Raw genomic sequence first — 19,842 nt, 5'->3', positions numbered from 1 at the left:
TGGTTTTTGATAACCATGCTACTGAGAAAGCTCTTATATGTTGAAAATCTCCTCAAAGATACCTATCAGTATGTATTTTTAATAGATATTGCAATTTCTCAGTTTTACTGTGGTTACAAAAAAAAATCACAGGGAAAAAAAAAAAACCACACCACAAAAAAACCCAAATAAAACCAACCAACCAACCAAAAACATGAAACTCCAACCAAACAACAGTAAGCTAGAGAAGACTGTGGAATAGAGGTAGTGCAGAAGTCTAAATGTTTTTGGGAAAAAAAGTCCCAACATTCTCTGACCAAATCCAATTTTTGGTGAAAGTAGTCTACACTATTAAAAGACTATAAAAACAACCCAGACAAACAACTGAGGCCTCTCCCATGCATGATTAGTATGTAATGTCTTCATGGGCAAGAATTTTGATCATCATCTACATGGCACGTTTTAAAAAAAGTTTTGGTTTTGTTACTTGCATTACACATTTGGTAAGAGTGCAAAATGGTGCTATCAGCAACTCACCAGTGCAGCAATAAGCCCTGCACCCACCCAAAAACAACCCCTCTCCCTCAAGGACACACCACACTCAATTTCAAACATGCTGTTTTCTTAGCGGAGCCTGTAAAAACTATAAAGCTATGAATGAATGTCAGCACTGTTACTCAGGTCAGCCAATGGCCCTGATCCAGATAAATGAAGGTTAATTTGCTTTATTTTTAAATTCTATAGAAGATGACAGTCTGTGTAGTTTTCCAGGGCTGAAAAGACCTCCTGGGCTAGGAATAAAAAATCTGCAACTGCCTAGGCAGTAATGAACTTTTAGTTCAATCCAAATCATCAAGATAGTCATTTTACATGTCTAGACCTATTTTATCTGTGCAAGTACTGAATACCCTAATGTATTGCATGCAGGTTTTGTTCTTCTTTGTTTTCACACAATTTGAAAAATTGACAGGATCTAGCTGAATGACATTTATCTTGTTACAGTTCAGATTTACTTTAAGATTTTAAAAAACCAAAAAATCAGAATAATGAAACTCGTACATGTATCTTGGAAAGCACCTTTTTAAAAACTAGGGCCACTTGAACACTGAAATTTCAAACAGCATACTTGCTTGCTTACAAAATTCAAGTGTCTGCTTTCCCTCTCCCCTTCATTCAACCATCCTGCCAGGCTTGCTTTGCAGCTTTGAAGGCTACCAGAAACAGCCAGCCACCAGGCACCTCACAGAACAAAACAAGTTTATGACAATCCTAGATGCAAGACACTCGTGCAAAGTGCCAAAATTAACAAGAACAAGAATAATAACGTGTATTCATAACATATCTGTTCAAAACAATTCTCCCTTCAAGAGGAAAAAGTGAGTTCACGGATGACTGCGCTGCTGCTGGCACGGAGCGAGGGCAGGCACGGGGAGGCCAGCAGGCAAAAGTCTCCCTGCACAGCGCTGACCTCGAGTCACCCATCATCCCTGGCCTCCTCTCCGAGTTTATTGGCTGCACGTGTGTTTTGTAACACCCTGTACTGCGTATTCTTAGAACATACTTTCCAGAGAACCAGAGGGGATAGGGCTCACCCCTCCACGATCACCTCCAACCCAATCTCACCAGCAGCAGCAGCATCCTGCTCCTCAAGATAAACTATCAGTTCATAGAACAGTAAAGGATCCAAACCCTACGTTCACGTGCTCTACAATCAGGTGACCTATGAGTCAAGACACAGGGCAATAAATTATTAGGAAAAACAAAACACTGCACTAAAAATAATGTACACAAGCAGCCTATGAAGAACAACAGTTTTTACCCAGCCAAAGCTCAAGGCCCTCCCCAGCCTCTTTTGTATCTGTACAAAAACAACACACATAAGCAAAGATAGATAAACAAATAAAACCTAACTTTACTTCCTCTTTGATAATTTGAAAATATATATTTTAATTAAAAGTACACATCAGGGGTGGAAAAAGAAAGCTGAATTTTGGACCAGCAGAGAAGTAATAATGTCCAAAGTAAATATTCAATGAAACTTCAATCAGAGGATGTCAGAATTACTTTATTTCAGGGAAAATTGCTCCAAGCTGACTTCAGCTCAGATATGCCAAGAAGTCACTATCTGCTACACATCAGCTACTAGCATAGTTCAGGCAACATTAAGGATTTGCCCACTTGTCAGGTTTAATAGATTTAATAAATTATTGTGAATGCTCAAGTTAAACATCAGGTAAAAAAAAAAAAGAGACCCTCACAAACATTCCAGAATCCATAAGAATGATAAGAATCCCACTTATTTTGTCAACCCTCTCATTACCAAAAACATTATATAGAGATTTTCTACTAAAATCAATAAAGAAAATAAATTCTGTTACTATCAAGTGACAACAATGCATCATTTTGTTGGAGGAAGACGATCTTTTCTTAAGAGATAACAAAGCAGTAAGAACAGAAGAGTACACTCAAAAAAAATTAAAATTTCCATTTAGAAATATATGACTACATTGGTTATTACTGTAAACAGCTGGTTTCTTGCAATCACTTATCTTCAAGGACTGATAAAAAGCATATGAGAAATTTTTAGCACAGAACATTTTATTCTTACCATCTGAATTAGTGGTTGATCTTGAAAGGATCAGAATCTGGCATGGGAATCCAGGCAACAAGCAACCTGCCCTCTTTATCCCCAGAAAAACAGGCAAACTGGGTTCACTACACTCTTCTTGCTCGACCAGATCCCTAGGAAATAGCACTTAGAGAATTGCTTTCAGCATGACTTGGTTTTCCTCTTGACTATGGAAAGACACTGTCTGAAAACCAAAGATTTTCCTCAGAGATAAATTCTTCACAGTCCAAGCTGTGATGAAGCTGGAAACAAGCCCTGCCAGTGGGGACCTCTGGGCCAGGCACAGCCCACGTGAATGCCACCCGGGCTTTGGCTAACAGATGGCAGTGCCTTATCTGCGTGCTTGGGAAGTGCCAGCAGAGCCCGCAGGATTTCTCATGGAATTCATCTCATGGAGAAACCAGTGTGAAAAAGACACAGACCAGCTAGTGCCTCACCACCATCCAGCCTCGTAAGGAAGGTACATCTGGTCTAACAGGAAACCCTGTTTTCCTGTTGTCTTTTTTGTCTCTTTTACTCTTTTTTTTTTTTATTATTTTTAAGCTTTCAAGATTCTCCATGGATTACCACCATTCCTGTTGTCACCCACTCATTACTGCAGTAAACTGTCCTCTGATTACTTTAATCACCAGTACTTAACTCCCCCTCTATTGTCCTGCAGTGGGGAAGAACACTCTTGATTAAAATGACTCTACTTTCCAGCTTCTGGGTTATGGTGATAAAGGCTTGTTAGTCTGTATGCTGGGAGCACAGTTTATCTGTCTCATCAGTATTATCCCTTTGTTTCCTCACAGCCCTCTGTTGGAAGCCATTGATTTTACATTTGATACTTGCATAAGGTCTGAGGTGAGGGTAGTCTTTTGTTCCATGCTTGTATAATACCCAGCAAAACATGACACTCAAGTGTGACTCTTAATTTGTATCACAGATAACAAATAATAATCTTCAGGAATTTGCTTCCCTTCTCTTTAAGTGTCATTATGACTGAGTTACACACCTGGAGGCTGGAGAAGCCCTCAATCCATCTAATACAACAATATGATACACTCTGGAAACACAGTTTGAGAATACAATGGATTGGTGCATATCTACATGAAGTACTTCCCTAATTTTGTCAAGAAGCCACTGGTGTAGTACAAGACCACAAGCATAGAGGTACCTCACAAACACAGCAAAAGCTGGGGAAACTACAAATCCTTAACAGCTTTGATAAAACAGACTTACAAAGGGTTGTTTATGCTTTATGAGGAGTGATCTGTATTCAGTAACATACACAGGTCTTGTTCATGACTTTCCAGATCAAAACCGGCCCTCCCATAGTTTTGGTTCCATGAAGTTTAGTCTATACCAACAATCCTTCACGTGCCCTACCCTAAAAAGAGATATTCACACTTTAGATTGAATTTAACTACAGTAGGTACAGGACTTGTAGACTATCTTTGCTATAAAAACAAGAGAGCACTTGGGGTCCTTCTACCATCCTGCTCACACAGCCAAAGGTAAGCTACCTCAGCAAAAAGGGCACAGAAAGCAGGGCTGTAACAACATATCTCCAGAATAGTCACCCACTCTTCAGTAGCTGAGCCAAAGGTGCAGAGAAGGTCCTATCCAGTCCAGCAGCAGCTTCAAGCCCCTCCGTGGCCACTGCTACAGACTTCTGCTGTACTACAGTGACATTCCCCAGCTCTCACAAGGAGGACAAATGCCTGGCTGCACATGCAAGTCAGATGAAAAGTCACATCCGCCCCACCAGCTATAGGCTCTTCCTCACCCCTTTGTACCATACCCAGGTCAAATGCACAAAGCTTCCTACCTCCTTCTCCCTTTCCCCCTTGCAATGCTATTCAAGTTAAATGAATAAGTTAAATGAAAAGCATTCAGAGAGATCTGCTCAGACTATAAACTTTTGTATTTAACCTAATGTTTTAATTGCCAGGCATTTTAAAGTATACAGTACTTCAAACTTCTTTTAGAAAGAAGTTATAGGAACTAAAATACGCAAGGCCTCTAGGAATTCATATCCATTTTCTCTTAGTTTACTTTTTCTCCTTCTCCAGCTGGTTTGCTTTGCCTTTTAAAATTTATTTTAAAGTCATAAAACCAACAAGTTATCTTCACTTTCATAAACTTTGCTAAAACTGAAGAGAAAAAAGTGTTAGTTACCATGGCAGCAGTGAGGAGTCCCTGGGTCAGGATGCAGAGAACTTCTCTTGTTCTGTCTCATCATTTGCATCAGAAGTTCAGCCATCTGTTATTAACTATTTAACAACAGTCTTGCTTGTTAGCACTGGTGCTTGCTATTTAAGTCTCCCCACCTTCAGCCCTTTTGTAAATCTCCTAATTAATGTGGAAATTCATCTGAGGGCTCACTTATCTTTCAGGTAGGATGACCACCATTACTTCAACTTGGCCAATATTCTCCTTTCTCACCAAGGGAAAAGCATACACTTAGGCAGACACCAACCACCAGAAGCAGCAGCTTTATTGTTAGACATCAATTTGAAAAGAATTTCATCAGACAGTAGATGATGTGGCTGAATTCCAAGAAAGGCTATATCCCTCCTATTTAAGCATACTCCACTACACATGACCTTCCCAAGTTCCACAGCATCTCTCAGTCTTCTTTATTCCATCTGCTTGACATTGCAAAAGAAAACAGTTTTGCAATTTTATTTCAGGGGATAAATAGCAGACTCAACTATGTGTTGCTATCAAGCAAATATTGTCTTTTATCCTCAGAGATAATCTGAAATATATTTATCTACTAGCTGTATACGCTAAGAAAACAAAAACTTGGTTATACATTTCTGAGCTTAGAATGCTGGAGTTGAAAATATTTTACCGTATCTTGACTTCGCTACCTTAATTTAAATCTGCATGACCTAAAACAATACACTGGCTCTTTCTGAATCTAGTCCTAGGAAAGCAGGCCAGTCTTGTTGCTCCTCACTCATCACACCCTCAAAAGAAAGTGGGAGGCTTACAATGACAAAAGGGGAACAACATGACTGTTTCTTTTACTGTTCCTAAAACTACTTCAGAAAAAAAGAAAAAAAAAAAAAAAGGTACTATTAGGAGCAAGCAAGAAGCCTTCAGCAGGAAGTCCTTGTTTCACTCACTTAACACCCTGACATATGCTAAGAGCACTCTGTTCACAGATACAGCCAGTAAAACTCAGATCCTCCAAACTTATGAAATGGAAGAAAAATTTAAAAAATACTTATGTGGGAATATGAAAAGAGACTTGCAGAGTATCAGAAGATGAATTCACACATCCAAATAACCAGACAGGATTTTCCAGGCTGGTCTTTCATTCAGATGACAAGCAGACCAGTAGCCTGTTATGTGCACTAGCAATTTCAGTGCTGCGTGATACGGTGCAGACAGCACTGGCCAAGATGCCTTCTCAGACTACAGAGATGAGAAATTTGATAGATACAACCACTACATAGGACAGATCTGATATAATGCAATGGTTTAGAGACCCAGAACAAGAACACAGTGTCATTACTTCTGGGTCTAATGAAAATGATTCAACTGAGCAGTCTAGAAGTGCCTGAAAAGGATTTCCTTTCAGCAAGTTTGGGGAAATTCTCCATTACAGATACTCAACTTCTCCTGTGAAGGCTTGGTGAATTACATCCAGGGCATCTTTCTGGCTATCAGACCGTGTCAACTCGAGAGACTTGGTCCAGCTCCAAGAAGCTATGTGAACACTGATGGCATACCTAAGCCCAAGATAAATACAGTCATGGGGAAGAACTGTTAAGCACATTTTCTACCTACAGACGAGGCACCTACTAATGCCACTGAGTTGCAATATTTTTTCTCCTACGGAATACTGAAAAACAAGAAAATGAGAAACAAACCAAAGAGTGCAGATGCACTGATAATAATAAAGCTTTTAAAGAGAATTCACAAGGAGAACAGATAGAAACATTCAGGAATTCAATAACTTTATTTTAATGGACAACACATTAAACATTATAGTATGCAGATTAAGTAGGAGCTGATACTCCTATAACTTTATTACAACATTATGTCAGTTAGAAATCACACCTACAAGCTGGAAACTTCTGCAGCACTGCTGTAAGAACAGAACTAGCTATCAGGGTAATTAAAAAAGCACACAGGAAAAAAAGCACAGGACTTGTTAGAAAGTGTCCTCAGGTGAGGAATGTAGATTAAGAATTCCATTATTTTATCTGAAATACAGAAAAAGACAAAACAAAAAGCCCAGAGCAAACTATTTTCATAACATCTGACCTCTTCTACTGCAGTTTCCTTTTGTATTCGTCTTCTCTTTGTGCTACTTGATCTCCCAAAACTTTGATGTTACCAACCATTCATTGTCATCTAAGTGGTGGGTAATTTATCTTGTGGAACTTTGTCAGAACATGTTTGACCACCCAAAATCCTCCTCCTAGCTATTGAGGCTACCTCCAGCTCCAGTAGGTTTGTTTCAGTATTTGTAGTCCAGACTATTAGAGGGTGGGGTGGAGGGAAAGGCATAAACTTAGCAGACCCAAGGGAGAGGTTGTACTTCTTCGTGAGAAATGCAAGGAGCTCTGAGAGGTGAAACTGCCGACGGTGGAGCAGCATGAAGCTCCTCAGGTAATTTTTCCAATGCTATTAACCTTCACCTACAACGCCTGCCCTTAAGCGGTTAAACAGTAACCTGCAAAAGTAAAAAAGTTACAGAAGAGACAATGTATGCTTCCCATCCGAAAAAATTCTGGGAGAGTGGCCAGGCCCACAAAATTGTTTTTAGATTTTATTTGGGAGGATAAATGAAGACATTACAACTCTCAAGCTGTGTAAAAGACTGCACATTTTAAAATGGACACCAGAGCCTACAGTAGAATTTTGAAAGCATAAGACAAAAGAACATTTTTGATAGTTTTAGAATTGAACTGTGTCATACAGCACAATTCAGCTATTTACAAGTTTCCACATTATAAGTCATGTTATTAAGCCTTAATAGTCTTCTGGTACTCCAAAGAATAAAACATTATACAGGGTCAAAATTGAAAGGCCTAACAATTTCAGCCAAGAATTTAGTTTGCCTCCCTCTTTCCTAATACATGGTAATTTTTCACATAGCAAAATGGCAGACTCACGTATTTAAAATTTAATATATTCAATTATGAAATTTCACTTTGTCCTCTCAAAAATTCCTTACTACTTTATAAAGTAATGCTTCAGTGATTCAAAGCCAATATTCCCACACAAAATACAAGAGTACACTAGTGGAATCATTCCTCCTTCTGTGTCAGGAGGTGGACACCTAATGTCAGCAGGCTCACTTAAACTAGAGCTCTGGTGCTTTTCAGAGTAATATCAACAAGGTCTATACACAGGATGAAAATACATGCAAGTACATGATCCAATCAACATTCATATTTTTAGATAACAAGTTTGCATAAGAAGTAATGGACAATGCTCAAATCCATATTGAGTTCAGTATGCTATTTAAACATGCCATATAGTTGAACAAACAGTAAGCTGCTAATTAAAAATACATATTTTTATTGCCCCCAAAGCTGACATATTTGCATCAGCTTCATTTGCCCGGAGACAAACAAGGAGTGGCAAAGAGCTGATAATGTTTCACGTATTGTTTCTAGCAGAAATCAAAATACTGTAATAGTTTCCTCCTGCTGGAGGAAAAAAAAATAAAAAAGAGGAGAGAGAAACTTGACCTACATAACAAGGCACAGAAGAAACTCAGTTAAGCTTCAGGGTGTTTTTGAGAGGGGGGAGAGGTGGTTTTTTTCTCCATAACAATGAAGAGTCAAACAGTTACATATGGCTACACTAACTACAACTGTTAGCACATCTGACACTTAACTACACGTCTCACTTCCAGGGCTCAGAAGTCCTCCCCTCCTGTTCCAGGACATTTAATACCCTTGCCCCAACAATGTAGTGAATAAACCGATTTAATGTTTAGGCTGTCCATTACCTTTCTTTAAATAGAGGTTAAAAGAGAGGGGAAAAAAAAAAAAAAAAAGAAAACAAAGCGCACAACTCACAGAAATCCAGCCTTTCACAGCCTCAGTATACGGAAGGAAAGGAAGAATGTCTGGTTTGGGTTTCTAAAGGAACTGTTTACAGACTTAACCGGAGAGGCAAACTTTTAGTATAGGGTGGGTTTTAAACCACCTTCCAGACAACCAAACCACCAACAGCTGCCGATTACTGTTAGTTACACAGCTTGAACTTGTTCCACGCCCGGGAAAGCCTGTCCGGGCCGGTGCCACGGGCCCTCCATCCTCCCCCCGCCCCTGCCCGCACAGCCCCTGGCCCCGGGGTCGGTGACACCTCTGCGCGGGGACCCTGCGGGGCTCCCCGCCGTACACACCTTGTCGGCGCGGCCCGGCGCTCCCGCAGCGAGCCCCGCAGCGCCGGCGCGGGTGGGAGGGTGCCCACGGCATCTTCCACAAAGGAGGCAGAGTAGGGGCGCGCATAGCAACAGGCCCGGCCGCCGATTGGCCCCGCCGGGCGAGAGCCGGCCCCCTCGGCCCGGCCCGCCCCGCCCGCACGGCCGGGCAGGTGAGCGGGAGGGCTCAGCCCGCGCCGCCGAACCGCACAGGTAGGGCAGCTGCCCCGGGCCTGTGCGCTTGGCACCACGCAGGGAGTGCTCCCGCACAGCAGCGACTCTGTGTGTGTGTGTGTGTGTGTACGAGGTGATGAATATTCACATCTGGAGTGGAAAAAGCCGCCAGCCAGCCCGCCCTCCTGCCAGCCAGCGCCAGCTAACTTCCCACTGCGCTTTTTTCCACTGCTCAGCCCACTCGGGAGTGGCTCGGCTGCCTCATTCCTCTGACCCTCGCGGCACACACAGTGCCGAGGAGATCCCACCCCCAGCAGTCCTTGCACTACCGTAGTTCTTTCTTCAGTATTTTTAATGGATAGTTTTGAGGACTAATTTATGAGGTTGTTTCACAAGAGCAGTCTCAAAACAGCATGTACTATTCTAGTTGCAGTCTAAACAACATGCTGTCCACATTAAACAATTTCATCCAGTTCTTACCTATTTACAAGTACTAAAGTCAGATGACATTCACCGTATTAATATAATCATCACAAAAAAATCTATCTCAGCCTAACCTCATCACAAAACAACACTAACACTCTTGTTCTGTAATTAGATACCATGAAACTATGAGAAGTCCAGATCAAGCCAGACTTCACAACCACATTCAAAATCCAGTACCACTCACTAAACCATTCCAGAGCATGGAAAACGTGCCACTTCACAGAATGACTTTTCCCCACTCACATTTTATATTCAAGTATCATTTAACTGTGGTTATGAGAAAACCTAGTCTATACAAGATTTCTAAGTAGAAATTTTATCCGAGGAAGGTCGGATACCTTTTAATAGTTGGCCCATTTACTGATCGCAGATACAGATAGTGCCTTACAGAAAGTTATATGCAAAACATACCATTTCATTAGTCACTGACATTCAAGCTTCCTGTATATTTTATCTCAGTTTGCTTTCCAAGTATTTTTCTTTCATGGAACATTTACTTCTACAAAAACACCAGAGTTTACACAGTTGTCTGAAAAAGCAATCTTAAGTTTTCTTATTCAAGCAACTACTATCTAGCTCTTGAGAAAAGTACTTAGATGATTTTCTATGAAACAGTTATTGAATATCTACAGGAGGAATGGGAGGGGTAAAAGGAATATTTACCACACTGGTAAACACGGTATGTTTAAAAGTTTTGCTAACAAGAGGCAGAAGCAACAACACCCAAGGCAATTCCCACAGGGACCAGCAGAGACAGCATTCAGGAACCACCAGTTGTTTTTACAGGCCAACTAACAATGCTTCAGCGATGAGCAGCTGCCTCTAGATGATAGGCATACCTACACACTAAATGGCTCCAGAACAGTTTCCCCACACTCGGCTACTGGACTGCAACTGCAAAGAGCCTTTTCACACCAGATATTCTTCAAATACAATAAAAGTAGGACAGCATGTTGACACTCCAGCTTTTAAGTCCTAAATCAGCCATAGGTATGTAGAGCTGAGCTCTGTGCCTGTGGAGGAACCCCCCAGAAATGAATGCATCTGGCCTAAGAAAATGCTAAATTTAGAAAATGCAATAATAGAAATTCCACCAAAAAACTCCACCACAAAGCATGCTACTTATTTATCAGTTGGATCTCCTACTCTTCCACAAATATTAGAGGCACGAGGTACTTAACGTGACTGAACATAAGAGAATACAGCAGCACACAGAGATATACACAGGACTTTATCCTAAGCTGCAGATTTCATCATCATGAAGTCACTGCACTTAAAGTACTATTTGCAGTTTTAATGCTGTGCAAAGTGATGAGAAGTAATTAAAATAAACACACTGTATTTTGACCCACCTTCTGCCACAAACAGGATAACACTTCTAAAAATTAAAAAAGATGAGGTCTTCATAACAATGGATTTTACCCCAAGACAAACTTTGAGGGTAAGCAGTTCTACACATCTCACAAAGCAGGAAATCAGAGCCAAGTGTGTTTCATCTTGGTATCAACTGAACTACACATCAATTCTGCGGCACTTGCCAGCAGACATAATTGGCACCATGCCTACATTACAAGAAACACCCGATTTCAGGCTTTGGAGGGCCATGCCAAAGCACAGGATGTCTAGTAATGAACCAGTTCAGAAAAACACTCTAGTTCAGATTCCAGCCCTGCCTTGTGCAGGAAAGGCAAGACGGACAGATGACCCCTAAGAAGCAAAGCCTAAGTGACTTCAAGGTACCTTATGCTTACACAGCCTAGTTGTAGAGACAAGCTAAAAATAAAAATACACTTCTAAGATATCCCTTCCACGAAACAAACATTTTGGATTGAGTTATTAATTTGCAGGACATAAAACCAGCAAGTGGTCTCATGCAGATGCCCTATTCCCCTTCTCCTACTGCAGATTTACAGATGCTCAATTGCTCAGAACAAAGCTGAGGTCAGTTCTTGATGGTTGCAGTGCATGTTAAAGAGATGATTAGATATAAGACTCACATTCTTAATTTATGTATATTTTCCTTTTACTGATGTTTAAACTCAAGATTTCTTGAGCAAGAATGACTACATAGCACACCTAAAGAAGTTGAAAGTCATCAGATGCTAATAGTTCCACTACGATTTTAAAACAAACAAAAAATTTAAAAAATCAGTGCATATCGCAAAGCTGCTCAAAATGAATACCACCAGCTTAAAAAAGCATCCTAAAACATTTATAAAAGGCCATTACATATTCTCAACATGAAGATGGGATGAAAGAACATACAATGCACGTCAAGTATCATCACTTCACTTTTCCTCTAGTGCATCCAAAACACTTTCTCATAGAAACTTGTTAATTCAGCGAGGCTATAACAGGAAACATCCAAAAGCAGTACAATAACAGCCAGTTATGGCTGTCTTAACCTCAGTGAACTTAACCCCTCAATGTAAGGTGAGGCAGGTGTGTATTCTAGCAGTTTGACATTGATCTTTGCCTTCAAACTTTTCTATTATTATCAACTTCATTAACAACTTGTTATCCCAGTTCACGCGCATGAACCAGTTATGTGGTTTCATTCCTTCACTTTTTAGCAGCATGCAGACCCCTGAAAGGGGTTCTCCACACCCTGCCTGTGTCATCCTATTGTAAGCAGTTACGCTGAGAGTACTGCTGTTAGTATAGTTTCGGTAGTTACCCAGCTCTCTCCTCCAATTCTAGCCCTCCAGACTTTGTTTCTCATGGCTTCTCCACAGTAAACAAAACTCCTTGGGCCATTCAAACAGAATGTGCTTCAAAAGGAAGAAGCTGCTTCCCCCTCAAAATAAAACAAAACAGAATAGTACTTTTCAGTAAAATGCAACTAAAGTGGAGAAAACTTGCATAGAAAATATGCTTGAAGACTTATTTTTAAAGAATTTTACAGCAGAGAAAAAAGGATTTACCTTTCAGCAGCTTCAGTGTTGATATCCCCCTCTTTGACCCACCTGTACATTCCCAATCCATTCTGATCTTGACAATTTTGTCCCTGTTCAGTTCCTACCAGCAGGAAACTCCTTCTCTTTTACTTCACATCACTACTATTTACTAAAGTTGTTCTCTTCTAGATGCACCTATTCTCTTCCCCTACTCTCAGATACAACTACTTAATCAAAATTAAAAGCTGAAATAAAAAAAAGAGCAAGTAAATAGGAGTCTTACTGGGCTGTGTTTTAAAGATTAAGATCTAATATGTGAAGGAAATGCACCAATACTTGTGGCTTTCAAGAAAACGGCACAGAAAAAAAGCATTAGCCCAACATACCAAAACTTCAATCTCTGCTAACACAGAAGTTATGCCTCCAGTAAGTAGTCACCACAGACATTTACACAGATATTGCTCTTACACACTCTCTCTGCCCCCCCTAAGTCTGCAAACAAAGCCTTCTACCAAACTTGCTGCCCTGCCTGGACGTCTGAGTTTGAGCCATGGTTTGTTTCACTTGTGTGCTGGGCTAGTTCCCTGGCAGGGAATCAAGGAGAACAATACCTGGCAGGGGAGAAGGGCTTCCCATTGCTCTGAAAAAAGAACGTGCTGACCACAACAGCTCTTCCTGCACCTCTCCTTCTCCTTCCCTTGTCCCTCAGAAGAAACCAGCTACCACCCTACCACCTTCCATTGAGGTACTGACTGTACTGAGGATACGGGATAATACTTGCCATCTTCAATTCTACCAAAATTCTCTTTCTGCCCTTCCCTTCCCCATTACAGCCAATAACAAGATGATACTTGCACAGCACCCTGAGAAAGAAGCTTAATTTGTTGCAGCACAGAGAAGTGTGAAATATGCCCTAGAAATCCTGAAGGCTCATCAGTGGGCAAAAGGGATCCCTTCATACACAGCAAGCACCATTAAGAGGTTAAACTAGCATAAGCAGTCACCTGCTTATGGACTTGCTAAAGTAGCTCACAATCCAAAATGGACTTAGTTACCAACCCAGCTCCCGGGGATCCTAATGGAAAAAAAAAATCACTAACTTGTGTAATGTAAAACAGATGATACGGTTCATGTGCAACCAGAGAGTCCTTATTTCAGATACATTCTCTTTTTTTACACCTCAGAAGGAAAACCAGCTTGTTTTTTTTCCCTAGGAGAAGCCAACAGTTTTGGGAAATGCATTGATCATTGCTGAAAGGGAAGTCTAAGTGTCCCACAGTTACTGGGTACTACATACCTGGACAGAGAGAGATTGCATGCCTGCCCACAAAAAGAAAAGTGGTCAAATCAAAATAAATGTCTGTGAGGGGAGAAGAACTCTTAAACAAAGTTGTTCAGAAGATTTTAAGCATGACTACTTTGTTTACCTTTATTCATTACAAGGATTCTTACAATCAGCACAGACATGAAAGTATCCTTAGTATTTCTTGTCTGTGGAGTGCTTCCTTCCCGGTGTGTTCAGCTGCCTCCATTGATTCACACACAGCTCTCCTCTCCAAATTATCCCCGAGAACATCCTCATACTGTCCTATTACATCTTTGCATTTTGAGTCAAGGTAATATAGTAAACCTATCCCAGACAGCACCTTTAAATAGCTCTGGTCCCAAAGCTAGCATTAAAAATCACTAGCCAAAAGAACCAGTCAGGCCCATTTAACAAGAAGAAAATGTATTAATACAAGTGAGTTAGATTTGATTTGGTCAGAATACTTTTGAATTGTTAAGAAAAGCTGGAGAATTTTCATGATTTACAACTCAGTTATACTGTTTACAAGTAGCCTTTACAAAAAAAAAAAAAAAAATCTCTCTTCCAATCTCAGTACAGTTATGCATGGAGAGCAAGAATAGCTCACATGGCTTTGGCCACGTGCTTGTAGCTATAGTCATCCCACCCTGCTTGGGACCAGCAGAAAAAGGAATATGTAATGAAAGTGAAGTCTTCCAAAGTCCAACTACCTACGCAGGTCCAAGAGGCACTCTTCTGTATTTGCATTCATCCTTAATTGCCTACTTATACACAGAGTTTGGTAGTACAAAGGTAACCATGCAATTGTACACGCACTTCTAAAACAATTTTAACTTAAAAATGGGCTTCTGCCTAAACATTAAATATAAATGACCTGCAAAGACTGAACAATTTGCTATCTCCTTGTAAGACAATGATGTAGGACACTGAAAAATCTAAAAATCTTGGTTTATCAAGTATCACATCAGAATGGAGATAGTAATTACAGCTATATTTACAGTTAAACTGCAAGACCTTACTGACTAAAAGAATATAGTAACTGCTGGACTGTTATCCTAAACTTGTTGCTGAGAAGATAAAAGCTATGGCTATTTCACCATCGGTAAACAGCTGCTTTTAGTAGAAGTTTGTCAAAATAACAAAGAAACATTTTGTAAACAGAGAGGCAGACAGAGCAAGTTCTTTTAACAAATGTCATATAACTGGTTTGTTCTCATCAGTTACTCTGTTTTCACAGGAGATTTCTAATTTTAATAAGCAGAATTTCATTTGGCAAAAAACTCTTGTCTCTCATGAGAATCTGTATTTATAAATGTTAGCTTATTTTTAAAAACATTAGGAGCTGGCAGACCTCAGATCCAATAATAGTTTCAACACTGCCCTTAACAATAAAGTCCAATCTAATACATTTCGGTCTGGGGATCTGAGCTGGCACGCCAAAGTTTCTCACTTCAGCAAGTAAAGAATATGGTCAGAAGGGTTAGTTTATATAGCCCAGGCCTATGGGTTTGGCATATCCACAAAACCCAAAATATCCACCTAAATGCCACTCCAGCAGCATCTGTTGTAGCAACAGGAGCCCCTCCAAAGGCAAGTATGGACAACACCAGGCAAACAAAAAGAAAACGGCCAAGTTGTTACCAGTGTGGTTCTCTCTAAAAAAGGGGTATGCCATGAAGAAGTCTCACTGCTGAACAGCAATGAAAGCACCCTTCCAACCCAAGAAATACTTCTACTTGATGTCAATAGTGAAGTACAAGTTGCAGAACAGGTAAGAAAGCTAACATAAGCAGGCATTTCAAACTAAAACTTGATATTTTCCATTCTAAAAATTAATATACTTACTTTTTTTTTTTTTTGGGAGGGTGTCTAACTTTTTTAAAAAATTAAACACTTAAAAGCTAAGAATTCTTCTAAGTTAAATTTCTGAGGTAAAAATGTAATAGAAGAGTTTATATTGTCATTTGTTGGGTGCAAGGACAGAGTTGCATTGAAAGCATCTAGATTATACCCTCAATTTGAAAAAAAAAAAGGCTTATATTCCTGTTCACTCATACTTACGCACTGCATCTATATATGTTGTGTTATCGGGGTAAATCTGCTCTCCCCAAAGATTAGAGCTTGACGGCTTCACACCTTATATATGGAATCTGAGCGCAACATCCTGACCACCCGTCCGTTTGGTTGGGTTGGTTGGGTTCTTTCATCCTGAATAGTTTTAGCTTTTCTTTCTTTCAGAGAATAAGCTGGGTTTGTTTGAAAGTAATCCACATGGGAAAAGCAGAGCCCCTCAGCCCTTCCTGCCTGTGAGAAGGAGCCTCCCTCCCCTCACGCCCCTTCCCGCACGTGCGGAGCGTGTTTGCCCACACGGCTCCCCCCGGGCCAGGCAGCAGCGTCACCTCCAGCTCATTAAGCACCCAACCTGCACTTACCTGTGGCAACCAAGCCCGAAGCATTGCCCAAACGCTTTTGGAGTGACAACTCCACTAAGCAGGAAGCAGCTCATTTCCAGTTTATTACTTTGTTTACTGGCTACACCATTCTGCCATGGAAAAGTTTAAGTGCTTTGTGACATTTCACTGAGAACATACTATAAAATTAAAGTGTCTGTATCACAGTGCAATATAGGACACTAAAACAACACTCATTCTTTTTCAATATATATTTTCAGTTCCTAATCTGCATACTCTGTAGCACATTATCTTTGCTAAAATAATTTTCCACAAAATCTTCCACGATTAATAAAGGGCATAAAACTAACTCTTGTTTTTAAAAACAAGGGCCTTATCCAGATCTCCTAACTTAACAACCAACTCCTCAACTGAACACACTGGTTCAGCTCATTTTCCCCCACTGCCATGCCTCCTCATCCCTCCTCCTAAGAATCTGAAGAAAAGTATACCTTCAGCTGTTCATCTCCATTAATCTTTCTTCCACCTTTACCCACAGATACATCCAGGAATCCTTCAGCTATGTTTCCAAAAGGAGGTAGCAGATAGACTTTTGCTGAAACAAGAGTTAGCTCTTTCCATACCAAATCACCAAGTAATGTGGAAGAAAGTCCCTTAATCCAGTTACTACAAACAGACCCAGAGGCACATTTCAGAGTTTGACTTGCAAAGAAGGAAGGAGAAGAGAAAAAGCAATCTTCAGACAGATTGCTCCTCTCTTGTAGACAAAAAGCCATTTCTGTAAATTAGGATAATCTCAAGGAGGGAATTAATGCTTCAGAAAGTAAGAGACAACTGCTTTTTGCTTAATTTGTAAGTGAAAATAAAATAGTCTCTATACAGAGGACATGCAATAAGGAGTAAACAAAGCAAGGTAATAAAAAAGTAAGAAAAGACTAAAATACGGTGATAAAAACCAGCCAGAATGCATTTAGAGACAAACAAGCCTGTCTTCCTCCTTTAACTGATCATTCATGCAGTGAGGGGGAGGGAGAAGGAAGGAGCAGTAACTTTGAGCTATTTAGACTATAGTAAGACTTTTGATGTCTTGTAACATTCCCACAGTAAAATATGACTATACTGTAGATTCATCTAAACCACATGATTTTTTCCAGTTGTGCACCAAGTGTACTCTCAGAGTACATAACAAGCCTTCTGAGTTTGGCAGCAAGCTATCACCCTGACATTATGCAATGTTTTCATTAACTCTGATGGTGAAACAGTGTGTTTATACAGTTTATGAACAAAGCCGAGCTGGAAGAGCTTGCAAGCCCTCTGCTACGAAGTCTAGTTCTGTCTTCCAAACTCAATAAACTGGTGAAGCGATCAGAAGTCATTAGAACGAAGTTCAATAGAAGCAAGAGCAAAGCTCTGTACTTGAGAAAGGAAACAGCCGTCCAAATATGCAGTGCGAAGCAGCTGACTAGGCAGCTGTACTGCAGAAACTAAATCGTGGTGATATCATGGATCAAAGCCAGGTAACCTGATATGTTGTTACTGCAGAAAGACAAAAAAACCCCAAAACGCAAACATCACTCCAAAAACACTGTATGTAAAAAGGGGAGATAAATCACTCTTCTCCCTGGCACTGGTGAAGCCTCAGCTGAAGTAACATGACTGCTGTATTTTAAGATGTTTCAATACTTTGCTTTAAGAATGGCAGCACAAGAAAGGTAAAACCAAGCAGCAGCCATCAGCATTTTAGTTCCTGCACTCTCTAGACATAATACAGAGGTACTTATGGGAATGTGCTCATGACTGTCCATCCACACTCACACCCCACCTGATGGGTAAGTCCTGAGTGATGCTCATGAGATACATCCTGGGAATGCCCCGTGCCTTTGAATGCCAAAGGAATAAGTCCTCATTTTGACCTGCACTTTCAAACCCCTCTTCCTGCTCTTCCTCACCAGCAAAACTGCTCCACAGGTTTGCTATGCAGAACTCCACATTGCATGTCCTCTGTACTGCTCTCATATATTACATGTTTATAACTGCAGTTTTCAAACTTTCCTTACTATAAAGGCAGGTAAGTACCTTAGGGCCAAATTCTCATGTTTTCAGCATTTCTTCTCATCCCTCTCACCTCCTTAAATTTAAACATTCTATAACACTTCCCACTAATAAAAGTGGTTACACATTTAGATCTCCTCTTCCTTCTCTTGAACCACCCATCTTTGCTGGGGATAATAAGAATCTTATTGGTAGTATGACAGAGACTAAACCATACCTCTCCCAACATGCCTGGGCATTACAACCTAAAGTGTAGTGCTGAGCTCAATTCTAACAACATGAGCTGCATCCCTCTGCTCTGAATTGACTCTGATATAATTATTTATAAGAATGACAAACCCCAAAACATCGCAAGTCTTTCTAAGTCTGTTTCTTTATGCTTCACTTGGTCTGTGAATTTACACTCTTCTGGGGATTTGGAGGATCTGTAGAGAAGTGACAAACTGAGTGCTCTGCTTCTCCTCTGTCCTTTGGCGTTAATTTGCGACGATTGGAAGCAGGTGACTGCACACTTGACTGCTTGTATCCTGTGGTACAGCTGCTATGCAGAAATCAGCACATGTAAACATTTCCATGATTCGTGCCTCCTAAGAGCCTCTGTGGGCCGCATGTGGCATTTAGGCAGCACTTTCACAACCCCCTTTGTGCATGGTATTGCTCTATTACATTAGCCCACAGTTAAGCTAAAAGGATCTACTGAAATGGTTGGAGACACCCTCCAATGTTTGGCAAAACCCATGATTTATTTCAAGATTTTTGATAATTATCTTAAAAGGATTTCAAGACATTACTTTTGAAGGATTTTACCTAGCTTGTGGTAAACATGTTAGAATGGATAAGAATCACAATTTATTAACTGCCAGCTGGGGGCGAGGAGGGGAAACCACAAAAAAAATACCCCAGCAACCTAATAACTTGCTTTCTGTACATTTTTGGTTCCCTGTACACCAGACTGATTAAAAAAAGGCATCTGATCACTTATCATACACCAGTTAAAAATGTCTCCAATGTTCTAACTTCTTCTGCCTAAAAGGTAAAGACAGGAATAGACAAAGGTCATATAGATGTTCTGAACTGCTAGAGCAGATAGATTTAAAGCTGCAAAACTTGGGGTTTTACCTGGCTATTTTGAAATTTAATTTAATCTTGTCAGTAAACACTTTTCAAATTTTAGGGTCTGGTATTAAAATCTAAAGAGGTTCTAAAAACAACCATCCTTGCTGCAATCGATCATGTGAAGGTTTAAGCAGTTGAGAAACAAGGAGGAAAGCAATGAGAAAAGTCCATTTCAAATCCCTAGTGTTTAATCCCATTAATTTATGATCATTTCTGTATTATCTGTGCTATCATCACACCATATAATCCTTGCACCATATACTGACAAGAAATCCACCTAAGCGTGGTTATTTATGTGGTGTCGTTATTAGCAAACATGTCGTTAACAAACCTAATTAACGTGTGTATGTCACGTAAGTGTTAGCATTTCACACACAGATATCTGAGCTATATTAAAGTGTTTCTCAAAA

The 19,842-nt window shown here is 40.2% G+C and overlaps 1 protein-coding gene across 3 annotated transcripts in view; it reads right to left on the bottom strand.

Annotated features, from left to right (window-relative positions):
• Positions 1–19,842, bottom strand: part of ATOSA (atos homolog A) — a 48,023-nt gene that overhangs the window by 26,943 nt on the left and 1,238 nt on the right. The window contains exon 1 of one of the 3 annotated variants that reach the window (XM_050309684.1): positions 8,973–9,080. The exons of 1 other annotated variant lie outside the window; for it this stretch is intronic. In XM_050309684.1, coding sequence (XP_050165641.1) covers positions 8,973–9,078 — 106 coding nt within the window. In that variant the 5' untranslated portion in view covers positions 9,079–9,080. Of the gene's footprint in view, positions 1–2,587; positions 2,719–8,972; positions 9,081–19,842 lie in introns of those variants that run through there. One more of the 3 variants, XM_050309686.1, reaches the window with a different exon arrangement.

This window comes from Myiozetetes cayanensis, unplaced genomic scaffold (genome assembly GCF_022539395.1).
Source record: "Myiozetetes cayanensis isolate MyiCay16 unplaced genomic scaffold, myiCay2020 scf14, whole genome shotgun sequence".
Taxonomy (NCBI): domain Eukaryota; kingdom Metazoa; phylum Chordata; class Aves; order Passeriformes; family Tyrannidae; genus Myiozetetes; species Myiozetetes cayanensis.
This window is presented reverse-complemented; position numbering and strand designations above follow the sequence as displayed.